This window comes from Mauremys mutica, chromosome 17 (assembly GCF_020497125.1).
Source record: "Mauremys mutica isolate MM-2020 ecotype Southern chromosome 17, ASM2049712v1, whole genome shotgun sequence".
In the NCBI taxonomy this organism is placed as follows: domain Eukaryota; kingdom Metazoa; phylum Chordata; order Testudines; family Geoemydidae; genus Mauremys; species Mauremys mutica.
The window spans coordinates 28,530,345-28,554,716 of NC_059088.1; the positions used below are offsets into that span (position 1 = coordinate 28,530,345).

The window sequence follows — 24,372 nt, forward strand, 5'->3', positions numbered from 1 at the left end:
ACATTGATTGTTTGCACTGTGGTAGCATCTAGGGGCCCCGGACGGGGATCAGGGCCCATGGTGCCAGGTGCTGTGCACACAGAAGAGACCCACGGTCCTTGCCACGCAGCGCTTACGTTAGAGTACAAGAGCTGACACAACAGGTGGCTACAACACACAGTCAACCTGTGGAACTTGTTCCCAGGGGATGCGGTGAAGGACAAAACTATGACAGGGTTAAAAAAGGAACGAGATAAGTCATGGGGGTAGGTCCATCCATGACTCTTAGCCAAGGCGCTCAGGGATGCACCCCCATGCGCCAGGTGTCCCTAAACCTCCAACTGCAGGAGCTGGAAGTGGACGACAGGGGATGGATCGCTCAATAACGTCCCTGTTCTGTTCCTTCCCCGTGAAGCACCTGGCACTGCCACGCTCAGATGACAGGATGCTGGTAGCTGGCCCATCACTCTGCCCCACTATGGCCATTCGTATATTCTCACAAATGGTCAGTCAAGCACCAGGTCACAATGAGAATTGTGAACAGCAGAACACTCCCTGGTCACAGCACAGCCACGGCCTAAAGCGAGGTCCTACCGCTGGGTTGGGTAGCCCTGCCCTTCTGCCCGAGGCTGTGCCCTTCCCACCCCCCCACCACAGCTGCTGGTCCCCACCCCACACTAGCACCTCCAGCCCCTGGAGCTGGGCCACAGAGCAGAAGCAGGAGGCCTGGGGAAGGAGCGTGGGCGGGGCCACACCTGGGTGTTTGGGGAGGCTCAGCCTCCTCCAGCCTATGGTACCCGCCCCCCCGGTCTTCCCCGTGCATTGCACTGCACCCCACGGGAATGATATTCCATCCCAGCAGTGTCACGCTGGGCCACACAATCCAGGGCTCCTGCTGCCCCAGGGCATCGCACGGGGCACGGTGATATTTTGGCGCAATGTTGCGTCGCTGGTTTTCGATGCACCCATGTCCCGTGGCTGCCGGAGGGGGCTCTGATGTGACTGTTCTGTGGACGCTGCACAGCCCTGCTCGCAGCGTGACCGTGCTGGGCTGCAACATCAACCACTATGGCCTCGCTGTTTCCTGGCAGGCCTCCCCGTCGCTCTGTCTGTCTCCACTTGGGGTGTCTGAGCCCCTGCCCCACAGCGGGGGTGACGATCGCAGCCCTGCCGCTCCCCCAGGCAGGTGCTGGCAGGACCCAGCGGGGATCCACACACGCAGCTTTGTGCGAGATGCTGCCTATGGCACGGAGCACCCAGCTCCCCCCGCCCATGTGCCAGCCCCTGGCAGCTCCAGTGATCCCCCCTGCGAACACTGGCTCTGCTCCCCCTTCCCTGCCTGGCTCCCAGATCTTGCTCAGAAGGGGGGGGGGAGGCTCAGCCTCACACTGCAGCCGCTCTGATTGGCTGCTCTGCCCAGGGAGGCAGGATAGTGAGGAAGGCAGCCAGCCAATCAGATGCTGGGGGGGGGCAGGCAGGGGGCTGCCTCCCAGCTCTGCTCCACTGGCAGCAGGTGGGGCAGCCCAGACCACCACACCCCACTTTGGCCATGGGGGCTCCTCTTGGCCACCCAGAGTCGGGGGGGCAGGGCAGAGACAGATGGTTGGGGGAGGGGGCAGAGGCTGCAGCCATGCAACCCCCCCCCCACACACACACCACCAGGCAGAGAAAATACTGAAGCGGTTTTATTTACAGACCCAACAAAAACCCAAACGAAACAAAGGGGGAGGGGAGGGGTGGCGGCATATTGCACAGTGTGAGCCCCAGAGCTAGGGGGGCGCAGGTACCAGAGCATGGGGAGCCCCCACCATGTCCCCCTCAGTGCCCCATGCTGCCCCCTTCCCAACCGCAGGTGGGGAGAGAAACAGCTTCCAGTGCAGGATGGAGTGAGCTGCGGGGCGGGGGAGGGCGCAGCCACCCAGCCCCATGGCAGCCCAGCAGGAGACACTGGAGGGGCTGGGGGGCCCGGTGCGCATGGCACCAGCACAGCGGTTACAGCACAAGCTAACGGTGGCCGCGGGGAGAATAAATAAATTACAAAATATATTAACACTGACGTTAAAAAAAACCCACCACCAACTGCCCCTGGGGGAGGAGCTGCGGCCTGGGGGCCCCCCCGGGACAGTGTCCAAAAAGCGAGAGAGCGTTCTGGGGAGGCAGGAGCCGCGGGCTGGACGGACGCCGACCCGTCCGGCCGTGTGTCCGGTTCATTACCAGTGTCTGACCGCGCTCCAAACAGCACCGGGGCCTGGGGGGAGCCGCCCGGCCGGGCTGAGCAGCACCGACCCCCCCAGACATACCCGTGGTTCCTGGGGCCCATCCCATCCCTGCAGCACGGGGCAGCCGCTGAGAGCTGCCAACGGCAGGGCCACCAAAGGCCCCACTCCAGTCGGCACAGGAGGGGCTGGGTGGGCTATGCCCAGAGCAGGAGCTCCACCCTGCCTGACCAGCCCCCCACTTCTCTGCCCTATGCCTGGGCAGCAGCTGCCCCTGCTTCTCCGCCCAGCCGGCAGGGTGGGGCCCAGCGTAGAGACGCCCCCCAGGGGCAGGGCTGGCTGAAGTGCCAGGGGGAACCAGGGGCTCTCCAGGTCCCACCTGACTCTGCCTCGGCTCAGAGGGCACCAAGTGCTGCCCCCTGACTCCCAGGAGAACCCCCGGGGGGGTGCATGGTTTGGTATCAGCTATGCCCTGCCCGCCCCCCCCATGGAACTGCTCGCTCCCCTCAAGACCCGGTTCAGTCCCCGAATTCTTTCCTGGGGAGAGGGGTCGTGGGCCCTGCCCCCGGCCGCCCGGCCCTAGCACTCCAGCGTGGCACCGAAGCTCCGGCGGCAGTCGATGGCCTTGGAGCTGGGCGGCTGCGCCCGCCGCCTGCTCAGCTCTTCCTTCCCCAGGCTGCCGGCCACCTTGGCGTAGGCGGCTTTGTACTTCTTATCGAAGGCGGCTGCGGGGGAGACGGGGATCAGGCGCTGAGGGGCCTGGGGCCCGGCCTGCAGCCGACCCCCACGCCCCGGGGGCCCCCAGCCCCTCCGCAGGCCGAGCGAGCGTGGCAGCCCCCCTGCAACTGGCTCAGATCAGTGCACCCAGCTGGACCCATATCCCCCCCTGCAGACAATGGGCCCGGCCGGCCCGATATCCACCCCCCACCAATAGGCCCGGCCGGCCCGATATCCCCCCCCCCCCCCCCGCCACCAATGGGCCCAGCCGGCCCAGTACGCCCCCCCCCGCCACCAATGGGCCCGGCCGGCCCGATATCCCCCCACCGCCACCAATGGGCCCGGCCAGCCCAGTATCCCCGCCCCCAAAATGGGCCTGGCCGCAGGCTCCTCTCTGTCCCTGTTCTTTCCAATGCCCCCCCAGCCTCATACCAATGTCGACATGGTCCCTGCCCAGCGCGGCCAGCATGAGGAAGAGGATCTCCCGGTAAACGCTCCTACGGGAGGAAGGGGAGAGAGAATGACACTGGGGGGGGGAGCATGGGGGGGCGCAGAGTGGTGGACAAGGAGCAGAGCTGGGGGGCAGGAGGCAGATCCAGCGGGCAGGGCAGGGGGCATACTTCTGCACAGGGGGCGGAATCGGGGGCTGGAGGGTAGTACCTCGGCAGGGGGTGGAGCCAGGGGCAGGGGGTGGAGCTGGGTGTGGTACCTCGGCAGGGGGTGGAGCCATGACCAGAGGGCGGAGTCAGGGCAGTACCTCTGCATGGGGCAGAACTGGAGGGGGCAGGAGGCGGAGCCAGGGGCAGGGGCGGAGCCAGGGGCGGTACCTCTGCAGGGGCGGGGGGCTGGGCTCCGCGGCCAGGGTCTGCAGGAAGAGGGCGATGGCCTTATGCATCTCGCCCAGCCCCACGTGGCTCAGCACGGCCTCCAGGAACGCCAGCGAGAAGGGGCTGCTGGGGCGCCGCCAGGACTGAGGCCGGGCAGCGCTGTTCCCTGTGGGGAGAGAGGGGGGGTCACATCACACCGGCCGTTCCCCCCCCGCCCCCAGCCCACCCCCCCAGGCTGGCACCGCCCCCGCTACTCACTGTGGAGCCTCCAGAGCACATAGAGGGGGGGGCAGCTGTCGGGGTCTGGGGTCAGGACATCCCAGAGCAGGCGCACGCAAACCGGGGGGCCCTCGGGGGCCTGGGCCTGCAAGAGAGACGTGGGGGGAGTGCGGGTCAGAGCCGGGGGGACCCCCAGCCCCTGGGAGCGCTGTGCCGATGCCCCTCCCCCCGGCAGGCCCCGTACCTGGGGCGTGGGCCGGAGGTGCTGGGAGGCCGGCACCAGCTGCAGCAGCTTGCTGGGCAGGCCCAGGCGCCGGAAATACCAGACCAGGTTCCAGTATATTATGGGATGGCTGTCCACCAGCTCCGGCTGGGCCAGGAAGTCGCTGCCCTCGTTCTCCAGCAGGCTCTCCAGCTCCTTGCGCAGCACCAGGGGGCTCAGGTAGGCGAAGGTCACCAGCTCCGAGCGCGGGGCAGGGCCCCTGGGCGCCTGCGGGGAGGGAGACGGGCTGCGCTCAGGGCCCACGGACCGGGCAGGGCCCTGGCCCCTGCTCTGCCGCTCGGCCCCTGCCCCTCACTCCCGACCCGCAGCCCCCGCCCAGCGCTGCCCCTGCCCCTCACTCCCGACCCGCAGCCCCCGCCCAGCGCTGCCCCTGCCCCTCACTCCCGACCCGCAGCCCCCGCCCAGCGCTGCCCCTGCCCCTCACTCCCGACCCGCAGCCCCCGCCCAGCGCTGCCCCGGCCCCTCACTCCCGACCCGCAGCCCCCGCCCAGCGCTGCCCCTCACTCCCGACCCGCAGCCCCCGCCCAGCGCTGCCTGCGCCCCTCACTCCCGACCCGCAGCCCCCGCCCAGCGCTGCCCCTGCCCCTCACTCCCGACCCGCAGCCCCCGCCCAGCGCTGCCTGCGCCCCTCACTCCCGACCCGCAGCCCCCCGCCCAGCGCTGCCCCTCACTCCCGACCCGCAGCCCCCGCCCAGCGCTGCCCCTGCCCCTCACTCCCGACCCGCAGCCCCCGCCCAGCGCTGCCCCTCACTCCCGACCCGCAGCCCCCGCCCAGCGCTGCCTGCGCCCCTCACTCCCGACCCGCAGCCCCCGCCCAGCGCTGACCCTCACTCCCGACCCGCAGCCCCCGCCCTGTGCTGCCCCTGCCCATCACTCCCGACCCGCAGCCCCCCGCCCAGCGCTGCCCCTCACTCCCGACCCGCAGCCCCCGCCCAGCGCTGCCCCTCACTCCCGACCCGCAGCCCCCGCCCTGTGCTGCCCCTGCCCATCACTCCCGACCTGCTCGGGCAGAGGCGGGTAACCCTTGGGCACTGCAGCCTGGTGCAGTCAGGACCATGGGGCTCTGGAGACCGTGCTCACAGCGCCCCCTTCTGGCTGGCTCCGGAGGGAGCCTCGCTCAGCTGCTGGGAGCGGGTCTCAGGCCTGGGGGGTGGCGGGACCCGTACCGAGGAGTCCGTGCAGCCGTTGCAGAGCGACGGGGGGATCCCCGGCTCCGGCTCGGCCTCGTCCAGAGCCAGGCACTGGAAGCGGTCGCTGAGCACCGGGCCTCGGCCAGCGGGCGGCTGCTCCCCACGGCTCTGGGGAGACTCCGAGGGGCTGCGGAGGGAGTGGGGAAGGAGCAGGTTACTGCTGGGCAGCTCGACACCAGCCCCCACGCCGGGGGGGGAACACGCCCCCTTAACAGCCGCCCCCCATCAGCCAGCCCCCGCCCACAGGCGCTCGCCACCCAACGGTTCCCATGACAATGGTGTGAGGGGGACGGTGAGATCCCAGAAGGAGGCAGGTTCCATACCCCTGAATGATGTGAGCCCGGCCCCCGGGGTCACCCCCCCTGCCCCGAGACCCCCCCGCCCCCCAGACTTCAGAGGGCAGAGAATGGCCCGGCAGCGGGTTCCCCCCAGGACAGGAGAGCTGCAGGGCGGTTCCCTAGTGCGGGCGGGGGGGGCAGCGGGGGGGGCAGCGGGTGTGTCCCCCCCCAGGACAGGAGAGCTGCAGGGCGGTTCCCTAGTGCGGGCGGGGGGGGGGCGGCAGTGGGTCCCCCCCCCCAGGACAGGAGAGCTGCAGGGCGGTTCCTGAGTACAGGCGGGCGGGGGCAGCGGGGGGGGGCAGTGGGTGTCCCCCCCCCAGGACAGGAGAGCTGCAGGGCGGTTCCCTAGTGCGGGCGGGGGGGGCAGCGGGGGGGGGCAGTGGGTGTCACCCCCCCAGGACAGGAGAGCTGCAGGGCGGTTCCCTAGTGTGAGCGGGGGGGAGCGGGGGGGGCAGTGGGTGTGTCCCCCCCAGGACAGGAGAGCTGCAGGGCGGTTCCCTAGTGCGGGCGGGGGGGGGGCGGCAGGGGCTCCCCCTCCCCCCCAGGACAGGAGAGCTGCAGGGGGGTTCCCGAGTGCGGGCGGGGGGGGGCAGCGGGGGGGGAAGTGGGTGTCCCCCCCCCAGGACAGGAGAGCTGCAGGGCGGTTCCCTAGTGCGGGCGGGGGGGGGGGGGGGGGGCCGTGGGTCCCCCCCCCCCAGGACAGGAGAGCTGCAGGGTGGTTCCCTAGTGCGGGCGGGGGGGGCAGCGGGGGGGGGGCAGTGGGTGTACCCCCCCCCCAGGACAGGAGAGCTGCAGGGCGGTTCCCGAGTGCGGGCGGGGGGGTCTCACCTGGGGGGCTGCTGCTGGAAGTCCTGGATCTCGATGCTGAGCAGGGGCACGAAGGGGCGGGTGCAGAAGGGGCAGCTGGTGTTGAGGTTGGAGTCGTCGGGCGTCCAGCCGGCCATCACCTCCTCGTCATGCACCAGCGAGCCGCAGGCGTGGCACCGCGAGCAGCTGGAGAGCCGGATCTGGGGGGGAGCCGGCTCAGCCCCGCCCGCACTCCTGCCCCCAGCTCTCCCCAGGGGGCGGGGACCCGGCTCAGCCCCACCCCCCACTCCTGCCCCCCCAGCTCTCCCCAGGGGGCGGGGACTCGGCTCAGCCCCACCCCCCACTCCTGCCCCACCAGCTCTCCCCAGGGGGCGGGGACTCAGCTCAGCCCCACCCCCCACTCCCCCCCAGCTCTCCCCAGGGGGCGGGGACTCAGCTCAGCCCCACCCCCCACTCCCCCCCAGCTCTCCCCAGGGGGCGGGGACTCAGCTCAGCCCCACCCCCCACTCCCCCCCAGCTCTCCCCAGGGGGCGGGGACCCGGCTCAGCCCCACCCCCCACTCCCCCCCAGCTCTCCCCAGGGGGCGGGGACTCAGCTCAGCCCCACCACCCCGCACTCCCCCCCAGCTCTCCCCAGGGGGCGGGGACCCGGCTCAGCCCCACCCCCCACTCCCCCCCAGCTCTCCCCAGGGGGCGGGGACTCAGCTCAGCCCCACCCCCCCGCACTCCCCCCCAGCTCTCCCCAGGGGGCGGAGACTCAGCTCAGCCTCACCCCCCACTCCCCCCCAGCTCTCCCCCGGGGGCGGGGACTCAGCTCCGCCTCACCCCCCACGCCCCCCCAGCTCTCCCCAGGGGGCGGGGACTCAGCTCAGCCCCACCCCCCACTCCTGCCCCCCCCAGCTCTCCCCAGGGGGCGGGGACCCGGCTCAGCCCCACCCCCCACTCCTGCCCCCCCAGCTCTCCCCAGGGGGCGGGGACCCGGCTCAGCCGCACCCCCCACTCCTGCCCCCCCAGCTCTTCCCAGGGGGCGGGGGACCCGGCTCAGCCCCACCCCCCACTCCTGCCCCCCCCAGCTCTTCCCAGGGGGCAGGGGACCCGGCTCAGCCGCACCCCCCACTCCTGCCCCCCAGCTCTTCCCAGGGGGCGGGGGACTCGGCTCAGCCCCACGGTCGCTGCCGCCCCTCTCCGGGCCGTGGGGGTCGCTGTCAGAGCCCCCCAGCCCTGTGGCTACGGGATCCCGGCTCGGGGGAGGGGTCTCACCTCCACGGGGGGCAGCTCCGGCCCGGCCTCGGGCAGCGGGTCCGATGACTTGCGCAGGCTAAAGCTGCTGAGCGACGTGTCCGACAGGTCGAACTCGCTGCCCAGGGAGACGGAGCTCTGGGGGGAGAGGAGACGTGAGCTCCGCAGGCCCCCCCAGCTCAGCGGGACCCCCCCCCCAGAGACGCTGACACTGCTCCTGCCCGGCCCAGCAGCTCCCGTGGAGGCACCAGGTCCCTGCCAGTTCCAGGAGTGCAACACCCCCAGCTCCAGCTGAGACCCCCGCCCCGGAGCAGGGGGGTGCAGGGGGTCCTGCCCACAGGCCTAGCCCCGGAGCAGTGGGGGGTCCCCCCCAGTCCGACCCCCACCCAGGAGCACTGGGAGGCAGGTCCCAGCCCCGGAGCAGTGGGGGGTCCCCCCCAGTCCGACCCCCGCCCAGGAGCACTGGGAGGCAGGTCCCAGCCCCGGAGCAGTGGGGGGTCCCCCCCAGTCCGACCCCCGCCCAGGAGCACTGGGAGGCAGGTCCCAGCCCAGCAGCAATGGGGGGTCCCCCCTAGTCCGACCCCCGCCCAGGAGCAGTGGGGGGTTCCCCCCAGTCCGACTCCTGCCCAGGAGCAGTGGGGGGTTCCCCCCAGTCCGACTCCTGCCCAGGAGCAGTGGGGGGCAGGTCCCAGCCCGGCAGCAATGGGGGGTCCCCCCCAGTCCGACCCCCACCCAGGAGCAGTGGGGGGCAGGTCCCAGCCCGGCAGCAATGGGGGGTCCCCCCCAGTCCGACCCCCGCCCAGGAGCAGTGGGGTCAGGTCCCAGCCCAGCAGCAATGCCCCCCCGGAGCAGTGGGGGCGGTTCCCAGCCCCTACCTCGGAGGCAGTGGAGCCGGGCCGCTCCTGGGGGTGCAGCAGGCTCTCCACGGGGCTCTTGCGCGGCAGGGGCTCGGTCTGCTCCGAGGCCCGGCGCAGGGAGCCGGCGTCCTGCCGGGCGCTGGGTTGCTCCGCGCTGGCGGTGTGGCGCAGGGAGGGGCGCCTGGCTGGGGACAGCAGCTGCTGCAGCTTGGCGGCCAGCCCCCGGCGCGGGGTCCCCCCCAGGCTGTTGTGGTTCTCGTCGCGCCGGCCCGGCTTGGTGCCCCGGGCGCCCGGCCCCAGGCTCAGCTGCCCCTCGGCGCTGTCCAGGGCCGGCCGGTCGCTCTCGTCCGTCTGGAAGCTGACATCCGACAGGCTCCCGTCCGCCGAGCCGCCGGGCCCATCCAGGAGCTGGCGCAGGCCGGGGGGGAGGGCGACTAGCGAGTCGCTGCCCGGCTCCAGCACCCCCAGGGCGTGGATCACTGCGGGGTGGGGGAAAGAGTCACGGGGGGGGGCAGAGCCGGGTCCCTCCCAGTCCCTAACCCCAGCGCCTGCCCCCAGCCCGGTGACCCCTGCGCCCAGGCTTCGTCTCCCCTCCCCCCGTCCCGCTGGCTGCGATGCGACTCACTCTGGGCCACGCCGGCCTCCACCGCGGACGTTTCGCTGCGGGGGAAGGTGCCGCTGCCGCTCTTCGCCAGCGGGCGGCCGGGCGAGGGCTCGCGCAGGCTGCGCCCGGCCCACGTGGTCTGGCGCTGGAGGCTGGGGCGGGGCCGGGCGCCCTGGTTCTCTGCACAGCCTGGGCGGGAGAGAGAACGTGGGCTGCTGGGCCGGCCCCACCCCCGCCCCTCGGGCCTGGCCAGCCCCACCCCTGCCCCACGGGCCCTGCCAGCCCCTCTACCCCCGCCCCACGGGCCTGGCCCCTCTACCCCCGCCCCACGGGCCCTGCCGGCCCCTCTACCCCCGCCCCACGGGCCTGGCCAGCCCCACCCCCGCCCCACGGGCCCGGCCGGCCCCTCTACCCCCGCCCCACGGGCCCTGCCGGCCCCTCTACCCCCGCCCCACGGGCCCTGCCGGCCCCTCTACCCCCGCCCCACGGGCCCGGCCGGCCCCTCCACCCCCGCCCCCCGGGCCCGGCCGGCCCCGCCCCACACGCACCTGGCAAGGCGCCGCCCCGGGCCTCGCTCTCCAGCTGCCGCTGCCGCAGGGGCTGCCGGAACTGGGCAGTGCCCAGCACCACGTTGCGCAGCTTGGCCCAGCGCAGCCGCCCGCCCTGGGTGCCCGAGGGCCACTTGCTCTCCAGCACGGCCTGCAAGAGAACGAGCCCCCCGGGGCCACGGTTACCGGGGAGATGGGGTTCCCCCAGGTCCACCCCCGGCGGCAGACACCGCCCGGCTCACCCCCAGCCCTGGCCCGGGCCGATACCTTGTTGTAGTAGCCGTAGGTGACGGTGTTGGGCACGATGCCGGCCCGTTTCATCTCGAGCAGGACGCGGACGGAGAGCACCGGCTCGCCGTACTGCCCGCACAGCTGCATGAGGCTGCGGTAGCAGACCTGGGGGGCAGGAAGCACAGGGCACCATGAGGGGGTGGGGGAACCCAGGGGCCGACGGCTGCAGTCAGCCGGGGGCGCTGCTGGGGCACGTGGACAGGGCGCAGGGGGCTGGCGCCAGGGAAGGGGCGGTGGGAGCACTGGGGGGGAGGGGGGGTCCGCACCTCGTCCGGCAGTACCACCTTCCTGCTCTCCATCTGCTTCAGCACCTCGTAGGCCGTCTGCAGCGCCCGCACCTTGGAGGGGGCGGCCCGCACGTAGGTGGGCAAGTAGATGAACCAGAGCCCGTAGCAGTGCCCCAGCAGGCACCGGGCCCACATGTCAGGCACGGACGAGTACTTCTGTGCCACCCGCTGCGCCACCTTCATCTCCTGGGGGGGGCAGCCGGGTCAGGGGGGGCAGCTCTGCCCAGGACCGGCCTCCCCCACCCACCCAGGGCCTGGCACCCCCCAGCTCCGCCCAGGACCGGCCTCCCCCACCCACCCAGGGCCTGGCACCCCCCAGCTCCGCCCAGGACAGGTCTCCCCCACCCACCCAGGGCCTGGCACCCCCCAGCTCCGCCCAGGACAGGCCTCCCCCACCCACCCAGGGCCTGGCACCCCCCAGCTCCGCCCAGGACAGGCCTCCCCCACCCACCCAGGGCCTGGCACCCCCCAGCTCCGCCCAGGACAGGCCTCCCTCACCCACCCAGGGCCTGGCACCCCCCAGCTCCCCCAAGGACAGGGCTGAGTCTGGCCTTCTCGCTGCACCAGTGAGCCTGGGGTGTCACCTGCTTGGTCCTGCGCGGCGCGGGGCTGGTGGGGGCGCTGCTCTTGGGCTGGCACAGGGGAACCGCCAGCTGGTCCTGGGGGCGCTCGAAGAGCTCAGCCCGCAGCACGGGGAAGCTGTCGTAGCTGTGGGGGAGCAGAGGCGGCGTCAGGGGGCAGCTGGGGATATGGGGGGGCCGGGGAGCTGGGCGTGTGTCTCACCAGTACAGCGCGGGCAGCTCGTTGCCATCGGGGCCCAGGGGCTCCTCGGGGGGCATGATGAAGACCGTGTGCTCACTGCCGTGCGAGTCGTCCAGTTCCATCAGGGGCGCGTCCTCAGCCTTCTCCAGATCCACCTGCACCTGGGGAGGGGAGGGAAGCTCGGGGAGGGGCCGGCACGTCCCCTGGAACACCCTCCGGCTGCGAGGGAGAGCTCAGTGGTTTGAGCATTGGCCTGCTAAACCCAGGGTTGTGAGCTCAATCCTTGAGGGGGCCACTTAGGGATCTGGGGCAAACATTGGTCCTGCTAGTGAAGGCAGGGGCTGGACTTGGTGACCTTTCGAGGTCCCTTCCAGCTCTAGGAGATTGGTATATCTCCAGTTATTACCTTTTTATTACCTTAGCTTCCTGCCCCCGACAGGGCCGTCGGAGTCTGCCCCCCCGCCGACACTGGCCCTGGTCCGGGAGCAGCCTGAGCCCCCGCCCAGTCCAGTCACAGGAGCGGCCAGGACCAGGCCCCCCAGCCCCTTGGGATGGGGCCTGAGGGGTGAGCAGGATCTGTGGCTGAGCAAGTTGTGGGGACAGCCCTTGGGTGGAGGGGGGGCACTGCAGGGGGCATCGGAGCGGGGTGGGTGTCATCAGGGGGCAGGGGCGGGGAGTTAGGGGCATCAGGGGGCAGGGGCGGGGCATTGCTAGGGGTGTCAGGGGCAGCATGTTGCTTAGGGCAGGTGTCAGGAGCAGGGGCAGGGCACTGCTAGGGTGGGGCATTGCTAGGGGTGCCAGGGACAGGGTGTTGCTAGGGGCAAGGCACCGGCTGAGGTGCTGCTAGGGGTGAGGCGTTGCTAGGGGCGCAGTGTTGCTAGGGGCACAGTGTTGGGGCAGGGGCAGGGCATTAGGGGTGCCGGGGCAGGGTGTTGCTAGGGGTGAGGCATTGGGTGGGGCGTCGCTAGGGGTGCCAGGAGCAGAGTGTTGCTAGGGGCGAGGCGTTGCTAGGGGTGTGATGTCACTAGGGGCGGGGTGTTGCTAGGGGTGCCAGGGGCAGAATGTTGCTAGGGGCGGGGTGTTGGAGGCAGAGGCAGGGCATTAGGGGTGCTGGGGCAGGGTGTTGCTAGGGGCGAGGCATTGGGTGAGGGCGTTGCTAGGGGCGAGGCATTGGGTGAGGGCGTTGCTAGGGGCAAGCGTCGCTAGGGGCGAGGCATTGCTAAGGGTGCCAGGGGCAGAGTGTTGCTAGGGGCGGGGCATTGCTAGGGGTGCCGGGGCAGGGTGTCGCTAGGGGGCAAGGCATTGGGTGAGGGCGTTGCTAGGAGCGAGGCATTGGGTGAGGGCGTTGCTAGGGGCACGCGTCGCTAGGGGCGAGGCATTGCTAAGGGTGCCAGGGGCAGAATGTTGCTAGGGGCGGGGCATTGCTAGGGGTGCCGGGGCAGGGTGTCGCTAGGGGGCAAGGCATTGGGTGGGGGCGTTGCTAGGGGCATGCGTTGCTAGGGGCGGGGCATTGCTAGGGGTGCCGGGGCAGGGTGTCGCTAGGCGCAGGGCATTGGGTGGGGGCGTTGCTAGGGGCACGCGTTGCTAGGGGCGGGGCGTTGCTAGGGGTGCCGGGCAGGGTGTCGCTAGGAGCGAGCCATTGAGCGGGGCGTCGCTAGGGGCGGGGCGTCACCTTGTCGACACAGGTGTCGAAGAACTCCAGGCAGGCGTGCCGGTCGCTGACGAAGGAGCACTCGTGGATGAACTGCGTGAAGAGCTGCGTGCGCAGCAGCTGCCCGTAGAACTTGTGGTAGGCGCGGTCCCGGGACTTGAGGAAACCTGGGGGGGACGGGGGAAGGGGGTCACTCGGGAGCTCAGCCCCCCCCCCGCCTCCCCCCGGTCGGCCCCCCCTCACCTTGCAGAGAGAAGAGGCTGCTGGAGTCGTGGGTGGTGTCGCAGGGCGCCTGGGTGATGGGCAGCAGGAAGGAGCGGTATCCCCTCAGCACGCAGGCCATGAACCGCAGGAAGGAGGCCTGGATCTCCAGCTCCAGCTGCTTGCGCCGCCCGTACACCAGGTCGTAGTCGGTGAGCAGGAACTCCAGCGACGCCTCCTCCACCGGCTTGTTGTACACTGGGGGGAGCGGCGGGGTTAGCATGGCCCCCCCAGGCTCCCCCCCCGTCCCCCCCAGCTCCCCACTCACTCTCATCCAGCTGCTGGAAGTGGGCGAGCAGTGAAGCCTGCAGCACCTTGCAGGGCCGGCGGGGCAGCGCGCGGGGCGACAGCAGCTTCCTCTCCTCGCTCCTGGCAGGGGAGACACAGACGAACACAAAGCCGGGCTGCCGTCACTCCTGCTGGACTGCCCCGGCCCCCGCTCGCCCGCCCCGGCCCAGCGCCGAGACGCAGCCGCTGCTGGGCTGGAGCGAGGGCGGACGGACGCCTCGTCGCACGGAGCGGTGAGGGCCAAGGGCCGGGTGGGAACTCAGCCAGGACACCGGGGTTCCGCCCGGGGACACGCCCAGGAATAGGGACGCAGTGGCTGGGGCCGGGCCCAGGGGAACTCACAGGAAGATGGTGTTGGTGTCGAGGTCGACACAAATGACGTCGCGGGGCGGGTCGTGCAGGTCGAAGTAGCTGGAGTGGATGCCGACGATGAAGGGCACTGGGGCACACAGCACGTCTGCCAGCGTCAGCGGGCACAGCGGGATGTAGGGGCACTGCCAGCGCAGCGGGAAGATCATCTGGGGCCGGGGCAGGGAGAGAGGAGTCAGCGAGCCGAGGGGGCGGGCCCCACTGCCCCCCACCCTCGCCCAGGGGCCGGACTCACGGAGACCAGCGCCTCGCTCACGCTGGTCAGCACGTCGGGACGCAGCGAGTGGATCAGCAGCTTCTGCTCGGTCAGCACGGCCAGCAGCAGCGTCACGGCGTTCTCGGGGCCCAGGTTCTGCAGCAGGGTCAGGAAGCTGGCTCCGCTGTGGGGTGCGCGGGGGGGGGGGAGAGGATGTAGCATCCAGACAGCACGGAACCCTCTCCTCCCCCACCCACAACGCAGCCACGGCCAGAGGGGGCACTGCCTGTCCCCCCCACATCACCAACGAGACCCTGTGCCCCTGATCGTCCCTCCAAGGTGCCAACCCCCCCCACGCTGCCCCGACCACACCCCCGGGGCTGTACCTGAGTGGCAGCGGGGAGGACACGGGCTGGCACAGCAGCAGGTTATCGTAGGGAGACATCTGGGGGAGAGACGAGATTGATGGCGTGGCAGTTTCCCCACCCAGGCAGGCAGGGGCAGCCCCAGGGCAGGGATGGGGGGATGCGGGGGGCAGCCCCAGGGCAGGGATGGGGGGATGCGGGGGGCAGCCCAGGGGCCAGGGAAGGGGGGAAGCAGGGGGCAGCCCTGGGGCAGAGATGGGGGGATGCGGGGGGCAGCCCTGGGGCAGGGATGGGGGGTGCGGGGGGCAGCCCTGGGGGGAAGCCCAGGGGCCAGGGAAGGGGGGGCTCACAGGAGCCTCGGGCTCTCATAGACGTGGGCTGGGAATCACTGACCCAAAACATCAGCTGAAGGCCAAGCGAGTCGCCAGCGTGGGGAAAAGGAGGGTCAGGGGCCGGGCAGCCCCAGCAGAAGAGCAGCTGCCCGGGGCGAGGGGGCAGCGCCACCGGGCGGGGGCCACTCACCTGCACCAGGATGCGCGGTCGCTGCGGAGACGGGAAGGGGACGTTGTGCATGAAGTGGGAGATGTGCCTGGGGGGAGACGAGCCCGTCAGAGGGGGGTGGGGGCTCCACAGCCCCTTTCCCTGGGGGGGGGGTTTCCTTCTACCCCCCATCCCTCCCCTACAGATCCACCGTGGTGTCGCCCCCCCCCCCCCCCGCCGGGCCCGGCGCTCACGTCTCCAGCGGCAGCACGTGGGGCCCCGAGATGGAGTAGCGATAGATGAACATGAGGAACTTGCGGAAGACGTCGAAGAGGGGCCAGTGCGACAGGACGCAGATGCTGCGGCGAGTCTGCACCGACTTGCCGGCGATGGGGCGCCGGTCGACCACGCTGAGCAGGCCCAGCCGCAGGCTCTGCTTCTCCGACAGCCGCTCCCGCGGGTAGGCCTCATGGAACTGGATGGCAGCGCCGTACACCTGGCAGGGGGGCCCGGTCACTGGAGGGCACAGGCGTGGGAACCGCCCCCCTGGTTTCTGTGCTGCAGGACCCACGCCCAGGGCTCCGCTTCCCGCCCCACACGCAGGGTCGCAGCCTTGGCCCCTTACCTCTGTCCGTGTTCCCCGGCCCCTCCTGCCAGAGCCATGGCCCCACTCCTGGCCCCAGCTTGGAGGGTGGGGGGAGAGACACAGACAGGAGTAAGGGGGGGTGAGGTAAAAAGTGTGGGGTGGGGACCACTGGCTTTCAGCACCCCCATTGTAAAACATGCTCCAGCACCACTTGGGGAGTGGGAGACAATGGTGCAGGGGGCCCGGTCATGGGGGAGGGGATGACGGGGCAGGGGGTCCCAGTTGTGAGGGGAGGAGACGGGGCAGGGGGGCCCGGTCATGGGGGAGGGGATGGGGCAGGGGGCCCGGTCATGGGGGAGGGGATGACGGGCAGGGGGTCCCAGTTGTGAGGGGAGGAGACGGGGCAGGGGGCCCGGTCACGGGGGAGGGGATGACGGGGCAGGGGGCCCGGTCATGGGGGAGGGGATGACGGGGCAGGGGGCCCAGTCACTGGGGGAGAGGATGACGGGGCAGGGGGTCCCAGTTGTGAGGGGAGGAGACGGGGCAGGGGGCCCGGTCAGGGGGGAGGGGATGGGACAGGGGGCCCGGTCATGGGGGAGGGGATGACGGGGCAGGGGGCCCGGTCATGGGGGAGGGGATGGGGCAGGGGGCCCAGTCACTGGGGGAGGGGATGATGGGGCAGGGGGGCCCGGTCATGGGGGAGGGGATGGGGCAGGGGGCCCGGTCATGGGGGAGGGGATGACGGGGCAGGGGGTCCCAGTTGTGAGGGGAGGAGATGGGGCAGGGGGGCCCGGGCCGTGGGGGGAGGAGGGGAGATCGGGGCAGGATAAGCAGCACCTTCGCTCACCTGCCAGCAGGGGGCGCCTCCACACAGGGAGCCTGCGGCTTCTGCCCTGGAGCCAGGCGGGACCCCTGATTCTGGGCTGTTCACCCCGATCCAGGTCCCCGGAGACCCCCCCCCACCGGGATGGCCCCGCCCCCTCCAGACCCTCCTACCTTGTCCCCCGAAGCCCCCGTCAGCACGAAGGTAGAGAAGACGGGCAGCTGGTACTTGGCGTTGATGGGCCAGCTCTCGATGGTGGCCCCCATGGGCAGGCAGAAGACGGGCACCGAGTCGGGCAGCGGGAACGACTCACTGTCCTGCTCAGGATAGCGGCTCAAGAGACCTGCAGAGAGCCGCCCGTCAGGCAGAGCGGCGGGGGCGGGGGCAGGGGCTGGGCTGGCAGGGACTGCAGGGCGGGAGTGAGGGGCACTGGCAGAGCTGGGGGGGAGCCCAGGGCTGGGAGGCAGGGGGCAGGAATGCCAGGCAGCAGCAGTGCTGGGGAGTGGGGCTGGCACAGCCCCTGCCCACCCCATACCTAGTGTCATCAGCTCCTCACTACATGTCGCTGGCGGGGGCCAGGTCTCCCCTCCCCCAGGCTCAGGGGGCAGCGGGGGCCAGGTCTCCCCTCCCCCAGGCTCAGGGGGCAGCGGGGGCCAGATCTCCCCTCCCCCAGGCTCAGGGGGCAGCGGGGACCAGGTCTCCCCTCCCCCAGGCTCAGGGGGCAGCGGGGGCCAGGTCTCCCCGCCCCCAGGCTCGGGGGCAGCGGGGGCTTTACCTGCTTCGTAGACCAGGGTGTTGGCTTTGGACATCGCCATCTTGTAGCACAGGAACACGGCCGGGCCCCACTGCGAGGACAGAGCAGAGCAGGGTCAGTGGGGCTGTGGCACGGGGCAGAGGGACCCGCCCCTCCTCCTCCGGGGAGAAAGAGCCGGCCCCAGCCCGAGGAAGCCAGCACCCCCTGCCCGGAGCCAGGGGCCGCCAGGACCCACCATGCCGGCGTTGAGGTTCCTGTCCACCCGGCAGAAGGTGTGAGGCGTGTTCTCCCCCTTGCTGGGCACAACCAGGCAGATGTCGGTGATGCCCAGGGTGTTGTGGCCCTGGGACTCGCCGGCCCGGCGGTAGGTGAGGAAGGTGCGCTGGTGCCCGGCGGCGCCCGAGCTCAGGTTGGCAGAGCGGCTGTAGGGCGTCGTGCGGACGATCTCGTAGCCCGGCTTCAGGCGGTCCTTCCCCTCACAGTGCACCCTGCGGGGGGAACGGAAGGGGCTAAGCAGGCCCGGCTGAGTGGGGAGAGAGACCCCACAGTGGCTTGCCCAGCCCGGGGGAGGGGAACGGAGGGGCGAGGTCCAGTCCAGGGGGAGGAGCCCTGCCCAGCCCGGGAGGAGGGAGACCCCTTGGGAGGGGGCGGGACTCCCAGCCCCATGCCCACCCCAGCTCGATGAGGGGCGGCTTGCCACGGCCCCGCTTGTAGCAGAGGTACATCTGGGGGCTGTTGAGGAGGCCGGCATTCAGGTCCACGGGGTGGCCGGCCGTGCTGCTCTCGATGCAGGTGAAGCCCTGGGGCACCTCCTCGCCCTGCGAGCGGATGACCACGGCCACATCGGTGATGGGCTCGCTGGGCCGGGCCGGCCGGGGCTGCTGGCTCTCCTCTTCCAAGGCCCTGGAGGAGTCGGTCAAGCCGGCCACCACGAAATAGTCGACAAGCTGCGGCGGCTTCTCCTCCGCCATTGCGGCGGGGCTCACGGCATCTGGGGAGGGAGCAGGGGGGCATCACTGGGGAGGAGGGTAGGGCCAGGATGGAGAGTGCCACGGGGTGAGGCCGAGGGGGACGGGGCCATGGGGACGGGAAGACGACGCTGTGTGGGAAGAGGTCAGGTGGGACGGCGCCATGGGGGGGGAAGAGGTCGGAGGGGACGGCAAATGGGGGAAGAGAAGAGGCCATGCGGGGGATGGCGCTGGGGGGGGCGCCACAAGGGGGGGAAGAGGCAGGGGGCCACCACGGGGGGGGGGAAGAGGTGAGGTGGGTCGGCGCCATGGGGGGGGGGAGAGGTTGGGGGGGACGCCACCTGGATCCCAGGGACCAGCCCACGCAACAGACCCACAAGGTGACATCACAGAGGCTGGGCCCAGCGTGGCCAATGGGAGCTGCGGTTTCCAGGACAGAACTCTCTGTATGGTGACATCATGGAAACCAGGCTGCCAGCAGCCAATGGGAACTGCTGTTCCTGCTCCCCTCCCCGGGGGAAGGAGTGGGAGCACTGGGGGGGTGTCACAGGGAGCATGGGGGCAGGGCCGTTTGGGGGGAATATGGGGCAGGGAGGGGTGGGATGGGCTGTTTGGGGCAGGAAGGAAGGAGACGGGGCCGTTTGGGGGGAATATGGGGCAGGGTGGGAGCTGCCCCCGGGGCCAAGCTGGATTGATTTCAGCGCAGAGTCAGCGAGAACCCAGGGTACCTGGGGGGCGCGACCCACCGGGCTGAGCTGACAGAGTGAAAGTGCCGGGAGGGAGGGAGGCAGTTTCCTGTTTCCTGCTCAGGCCCGGGCGGCTCTGACATCAAGTCAGTTGCTGGAAAATCAGGGGGATCCCCCTCCCCCTCCCCCCCCCCGGGATCCCCACAGCACTCCTGGTTTCTCAGACACTTCCAGGACTCCAGACAGGCTCTGCCCAGGACCTGGGGCAGCCCCAGCCCCCCTTCCCCCTCTCCGGACACATGCTTCCCCTCAGGAGCCCCGCCCCGGCCAGCGGCTCGGCCCCCAGGAATGCAGCACCCCCGGCAGGGGACAGTCACAGACCCTCTGAGGCCGGCAGGATGTTCCCAGGGAAGGACCCGAAAGGGGAAGGAAGAGGCTGAGGGCGCCAGGGCACGTTTCTGCTGACGGCACAGGGAGACCGGGGCTAGTCACGGCGGATGCAGGTGCAGGACCAGGCGGGGGGCGGGATGGGGGGTTACGGACGGAGCCGGAGGAGAACCGAGACGCCCGGGTCACGCTGCAAATCGATGGGACGCCCACCCCTGGACACTGGTCCCCGTCTGGGAATGGGCAGGACTCTCCGGAGAGAGGAGCCTCCGCCGAGGAGACGCTCCCATTGCCCCCCGCTCACGGAGCAGCACCGGAACGCACACGCTTACAACCCAGAGAGGGGAGCCCAATTTCACACCACACACCAGCAGCCAGAGGAACTCCCCACCACAAGGTCCCAGCGAGGCCCGGAGCTGGGCAGGGTTCAGGAATGGCTCCTAGGTGGAGGGGGAGGGCACTCAGTGGAGAGCAGGTTTTGAGGGCTCGAGGCCTGCTCAGGGGAAAACACCCTTCCTGGGCAGGGTACCCCAAACCAGGGACTCCTGGTCCCACCTATGTGGCAGCTGGTACCAGCCCCGGGGGAGGGCGGATGCGGAGGGGAGAAAACCTGGCTGGCTGGCTGGGCCCCTGGCCTGATTCGCTCTGGCCATTCCCGGGATCCTGGCCGCAGGGTCCTTTGGGCGAATCAAGCCGACCCCTGGCACAGCCCCCAACCACCCGGGTCTCCCAGCTGCTCCGCACGCCCCCAGCAGGGTCATGCCAGGCCAGTGGAGCCAGCCCCCTGCGCACAAGACTTCATTCTCTCCCTGGCACTGCGGCCATCACCTCCCGTCGGGGGACTGGCAGACTGGGCAGCCCCCCTGACACGGCACAGCCAAACAGCTCACCCAACCCAGCTCCTGCAGCAGGGTCACCATGGGGCCCAACCGGGACCCCCCACTCCAGGGGTGACCCGGAGAGGAGCCGGGGGCAGCTGGGCTCACCGGCAAAGGGCCGTGAACGCCCAAGGGAAGAGAGGCTGCTCCAGCGTGGGGAGCACGTCACCTGTTCCAACCTCCCCAGCGGCTCCTGCCCCCCATCTCCCTCTCTGGGGCACAGCTGCCCCCAGCCCACGCCAGGGTTACCCTGCTGCTAGTCTAGATCCCGCCCCTCCGCCCTGGGCCGCTCCCCCAGCCCGTCCTGGGATTAGGGCACGTGGCAAAGGAGGGGGAAGAGCCTATTCCCAGCTCTCCCATGCGGCTGGGCAGGGGGGTGTTACTGTCCCCCTGGGGCCCCCCATGCCCCTAGTGCTGCCTGCCCTGGCCCCGCAGTGACAGGCACTGCCAAGGTACCACCCGCGCTATATTTAGCCCTGGTCCATGTGATCCCTCATGGTGCTGCGGCAGGAAGAGACAAGGAGGCTCTGAATTTAGCTTCCTGTAACCTAACGCGGCCGGGGAGAAACTGCCCCTGCTGCCCCCCCAAATCTACCCCCACAGCTTGCGGCTCAACCTCCATCCCACCCCCAGCTAGCCTGGCAGGTCGTCTCGACCCCCCTCGGGGGCTCAGCAGGGAGCCCCCCACGCGCCACACTCTGGGGTGTGCGGGACCAAGCACCGAGCCCCACAGGAGGGGCCCCGCTGACCTGCCTCGCTCGGCCCCCAGGCCTCCCTAGCAGGACCCTGCACCCACCCCAGGGGACAGCAAAGGCCAGGCCTGCCCAGGGCATGAGAGGGGCCGGCTAACCCACGCTGCCTGTAGCCCAGCGCTCCCAGCCCCGGGGCAGACGCACCAGACCGGCCGAGGGCGGCGTGGGGACAGCCCGGAGCCGGGTCAGCCAGAGCCAAGGCCTCCCGCGGTGCTGGGAGCTGCACAGACGTAGTTACCTCTGATCTGCTGCCAGCGCAGTCTAAATAATGCAGAGTGCTCAGCTCCCCGGCCCTGAGCGCGCGACTGCCCGGCCTGCCTGGCACCTGCCCCTTCGGGGACCACCTGCCCCACAGCTAGGCGAGCCCAGGGGCCACGGACAGCAGGTGCCTTTAACCCCACTGTCCCTTGGGCTTGGCTCCTTGCTCTGGGAGAAGAGCGGGTGTAGAGTCAGAGCAAGGGGGGCTGGGAGCCAGGACTCCTGGGTTCTCTCCCAGCTCTGGGAGGGGAGTGGGGGCTGGTGGTTAGAGCAAGGGGGGCTGGGAGCCAGGACTCCTGGCTTCTATCCCGGCTCTGGGAGGGGAGTGGGGGCTGGTGGTTAGAGCAGGGGGGCTGGGAGCCAGGACTCCTGGGTTCGTTCCCAGCTCTGGGAGGGCAGTGGGGGCTGGTGGTTAGAGCAGGGGGGCTGGGAGCCAGGACGCCGCAGCCATCGCTAACTAGCCCCGGTGCAGGGACAGCACACCCCCTCTCCCCCAAGCGGGAGGCCCTTCAGGGCCAGCGGGGAGCTGCCCCCCCTGGCCGGCTGTACCTGCTCTGCAGATGCAGACACCTTTGCTTTGGCGGCACGTTACACCACCACCTCCTCGCTGCTCCGGAGGGACCTGCCGGACCCCGTCCGCTGTGGGCAGGGGCCGCGGGCAGGGGCGGCCAGCCTCCCCGCAGGCCAGGCAGGGAGAGTGGGACTTTCCATTCTTGGCCGCAATCGCGACCAGGGCAGGAGGCAGCTGCTCAGCCAAAGCAGAACTCAGAATGAGGAAGCCGAGGGCGAGGGGTGGGGCGGGGCGGCCCCCCAAAGCCAGCCCGGGCAGCTCAGGCCCGTTTCCGTGCTGCCCTCCGGGGGCCAGCAGGGCTGGTCAGCGGAACCAGGCCCGCGCCAGCAGAGAAGGGCTGGGGTCCAGGCGTGTGTCCATCTAACGGCACCGCGCTGGGGCTGCTTAGACGGGTCCAGCTGCAGCCGCGTGGCCCCACCCCAGCCCTTCAGAGCCCGCCTGTGCGGTGGGGGGGGCACCCACCCGGGGGAGGGGCTGCAGGGACCAGGCCCTGGCACCAGCGTGGTGGGGCCGTCCCAGGCTGCCAGCCAGACCCCTCGCCCGTTTTCAGGGCCTGCCCTGTACTGGTCTGGATCTGGCCCAGTCGCTGAGTTTGGGGGAGTCCCTGGGAGCCCCCCCACACTGTGCAGGGGCACAGCCGGCCACAGGGGCAGAGCTCCTCACTTGGGGCCAAAAGCCCGGCTGCGCCTGCCCCACGGCTGCACAGACGGAGCCCCCAGGCACTGTCCCCCCCCAGCCGCAGGGGTGGCAGCTCCCACCCAAGCAATGGGGCAGCCCTGCCGCGGGGCCGGGGGGACAGACCCACCCGCCGCCCTGCCTGGAACCTGCACCCACCGGCGGGGGGTGGGGGGCAGGGAGCTTTGTGTCCCCCCTTGGGGCACCGCATCACGGGGGGCGGGGGGGGGGCTGGTCTTTAAAGAAACCCAAACATGTAAGTGTGCCCGGGGACAACCCAGTCACTCGCCCACCCACACCTGGCCCCACCGCCGCCTGCCCCCCCATGCCCCCCACCTGTCCCCCCGGCCTGCCCCCCCGCCCCCCCACCCGGCCTGCCCCCCATGCCCCCCCACCTGTCCCCCCGGCCTGCCCCCCCATGCCCCCCTGCCCCCCACACCCAGCCTGCCCCCACCTACCCCCCACCTGCCCCCCCGCCCCCCACACCCAGCCTGCCCCCCACCTGTCCCCCCGGCCTGCCCCCTCGCCCACCCACACCTGGCCCCACCGCCGCCTGCCCCCCATGCCCCCCACCTGTCCCCCCGGCCTGCCCCCCATGCCCCCCCACCTGTCCCCCCCACACCCGGCCTTCCCCCCCATGCCCCCCCACCTGTCCCCCCCACACCCGGCCTGCCCCCCATGCCCCCCCACCTGCCCTCCCGGCCTGCCCCCTCCCTCACCCACACCTGGCCCCACCGCCGCCTGCCCCCCCCATGCCCCCCACACCCGGCCTGCCCCCCACCTGTCCCCCCGGCCTGCCCCCCCGCCCCTCCCCACCCGGCCTGCCCCCCCACACCTGTCCCCCCACCCACCCGGCCTGTCCCCCCATGCCCCCCCACCTGTCCCCCCGGCCTGCCCCCTCGCCCACCCACACCTGGCCCCACCGCCGCCTGCCCCCCCATGCCCCCCACCTGCCCCCCCGGCCTGCCCGCCCCCCAGCTGTCCCCCCCCCGGCAGACCGGCGCTCGGGCCCTACCTGCCCCGCCGGGGGAGCGGGCGGAGGCTGCGGGCGGGTCCCGCGGGGGGGGGACGGGGCGCGGGGGGGGACGGGGGTCCCGAGGGGCAGGGCCAGGGCTCGCCCCGCCCCCTACCTGCGCTCGGCCCCCAGGCCCCGCTACCCGGCTCCCGCCATCGCCGCCCGGCCCCGCCCAGGCCCGGCCCGCACCGACCCCTGGCGGCCCGGAGGACGCGCTGCAGCGGGCGGGCCCGGCCGCCGGACGCCTGGGTCCCGCAGCCCCCTTCCCCCGCTCCCGCCCCCGGGCCCAGGCCTGGCCGCTCCCCGGGCAGCCGGCCGGTGGCGGGGGCAGCAGAGGGCGGAGATCAGGGCTCCTCGCACGACGGCACCTGTAGCTCACCATGGCTCGTGCATTCACCATGACTCGTGCATTCACCATGACTCGTGCGTTCCCGCTGGGCAGCACCAGGCCAGGGAGGAAAGTCGCAGCCTGGCCCAGCCCCGCCATGACCCCCCAGCCGCTTTGTTCAAGGGCCCAGGCCCACCGGGTCCCTCCTCGTTCCTGCGTTCCCCAGCAGATCAAACCCAGGGGCTTCCAGCTGCCGGGGGCCAGCCCTGGGCGTTGGCTGGCAGGTAGCCAACGTCCCGGTGATTGGCTTCGTGGCCTCTCCAGTGACAGGGGCTCCCGGCCCCAGACAACCAGCACCAGCCCCCTCTGCATCGCCTTTCCCGCCCCCTCTAGCTGACAATGCAGCATGTGGGGGAAACTGAGGCACACACAGTCTTTATATAAAATATTTACAGAAAATTCCCCCTCTGTCCCCCAGGGGCCACCGGCAACCAGCCTCACCAGCCCCCGGGGTTATTCTGCAGCTTCCAGGCAGGAGTGTGACAGCAGCTGCAGGGTGGGGCGTGGAAGAGGCAGTAAGGCCAAGGGGCTTCGCTAGAGGAAGAAGGGGATCCCGGGGGGCTGGGGCTGGCTCGCTGAAGGGAGGCCCCTGGACACTGGTCCAAAGCTGGGGCCATAACACCGGTTCGGTGGATCCCGGGGGGAGGGGGGGGGAAGGGGGAGTCCAGGCCTCCTTTCTTTGGGGCCTCCCCAGCAGGGAGCTTTGCACAGCAAGGCCCAAGCAGGGTCAGGCTATGAGCCAGAAGGGTTTGCAGGGAGCAGAGGTGGGAGGGGAGGTAACAACAGGCTGAAATTAATGGCAAGAAAACGTCCAGTGACCAGGAGCAGCCAGTGCCGGGATTGCCTGGGCCAAGGAAC

General features: G+C 71.2%; 1 protein-coding gene across 6 annotated transcripts; it reads right to left on the reverse strand.

Moving 5' to 3' along the window:
- Window positions 1–1,644: 1,644 nt before the first annotated feature.
- DENND4B (DENN domain containing 4B) lies at window positions 1,645–23,291 on the reverse strand. Of its 6 annotated transcripts, none has more exons than XM_044991211.1 (28): window positions 18,246–18,852; window positions 17,609–17,927; window positions 17,172–17,424; window positions 16,958–17,027; window positions 16,356–16,525; window positions 15,028–15,269; window positions 14,816–14,882; window positions 14,315–14,373; window positions 13,989–14,112; window positions 13,706–13,881; window positions 13,344–13,444; window positions 13,058–13,273; window positions 12,836–12,981; window positions 11,185–11,324; window positions 10,986–11,109; window positions 10,381–10,587; window positions 10,091–10,219; window positions 9,824–9,974; window positions 9,297–9,464; window positions 8,690–9,150; window positions 7,836–7,952; window positions 6,598–6,776; window positions 5,408–5,558; window positions 4,203–4,448; window positions 3,998–4,103; window positions 3,740–3,905; window positions 3,345–3,409; window positions 1,645–2,920 (listed from the first exon to the last, which is right to left on the reverse strand). In XM_044991211.1, the coding sequence occupies exons 1-28, from the start codon at window positions 18,289–18,291 to the stop codon at window positions 2,775–2,777; spliced, it is 4,545 nt and encodes a 1,514-aa protein (XP_044847146.1). In that variant the 5' UTR covers window positions 18,292–18,852; the 3' UTR covers window positions 1,645–2,774. The 6 variants fall into 6 exon arrangements, with proteins under 6 accessions (XP_044847146.1, XP_044847145.1, XP_044847147.1 ...); XM_044991210.1 differs by having other exon boundaries at window positions 11,185–11,318; window positions 13,968–14,112; XM_044991212.1 differs by lacking the exon at window positions 18,246–18,852 and adding an exon at window positions 23,242–23,291 and having other exon boundaries at window positions 1,646–2,920; window positions 13,968–14,112.
- Window positions 23,292–24,372: the final 1,081 nt, after the last annotated feature.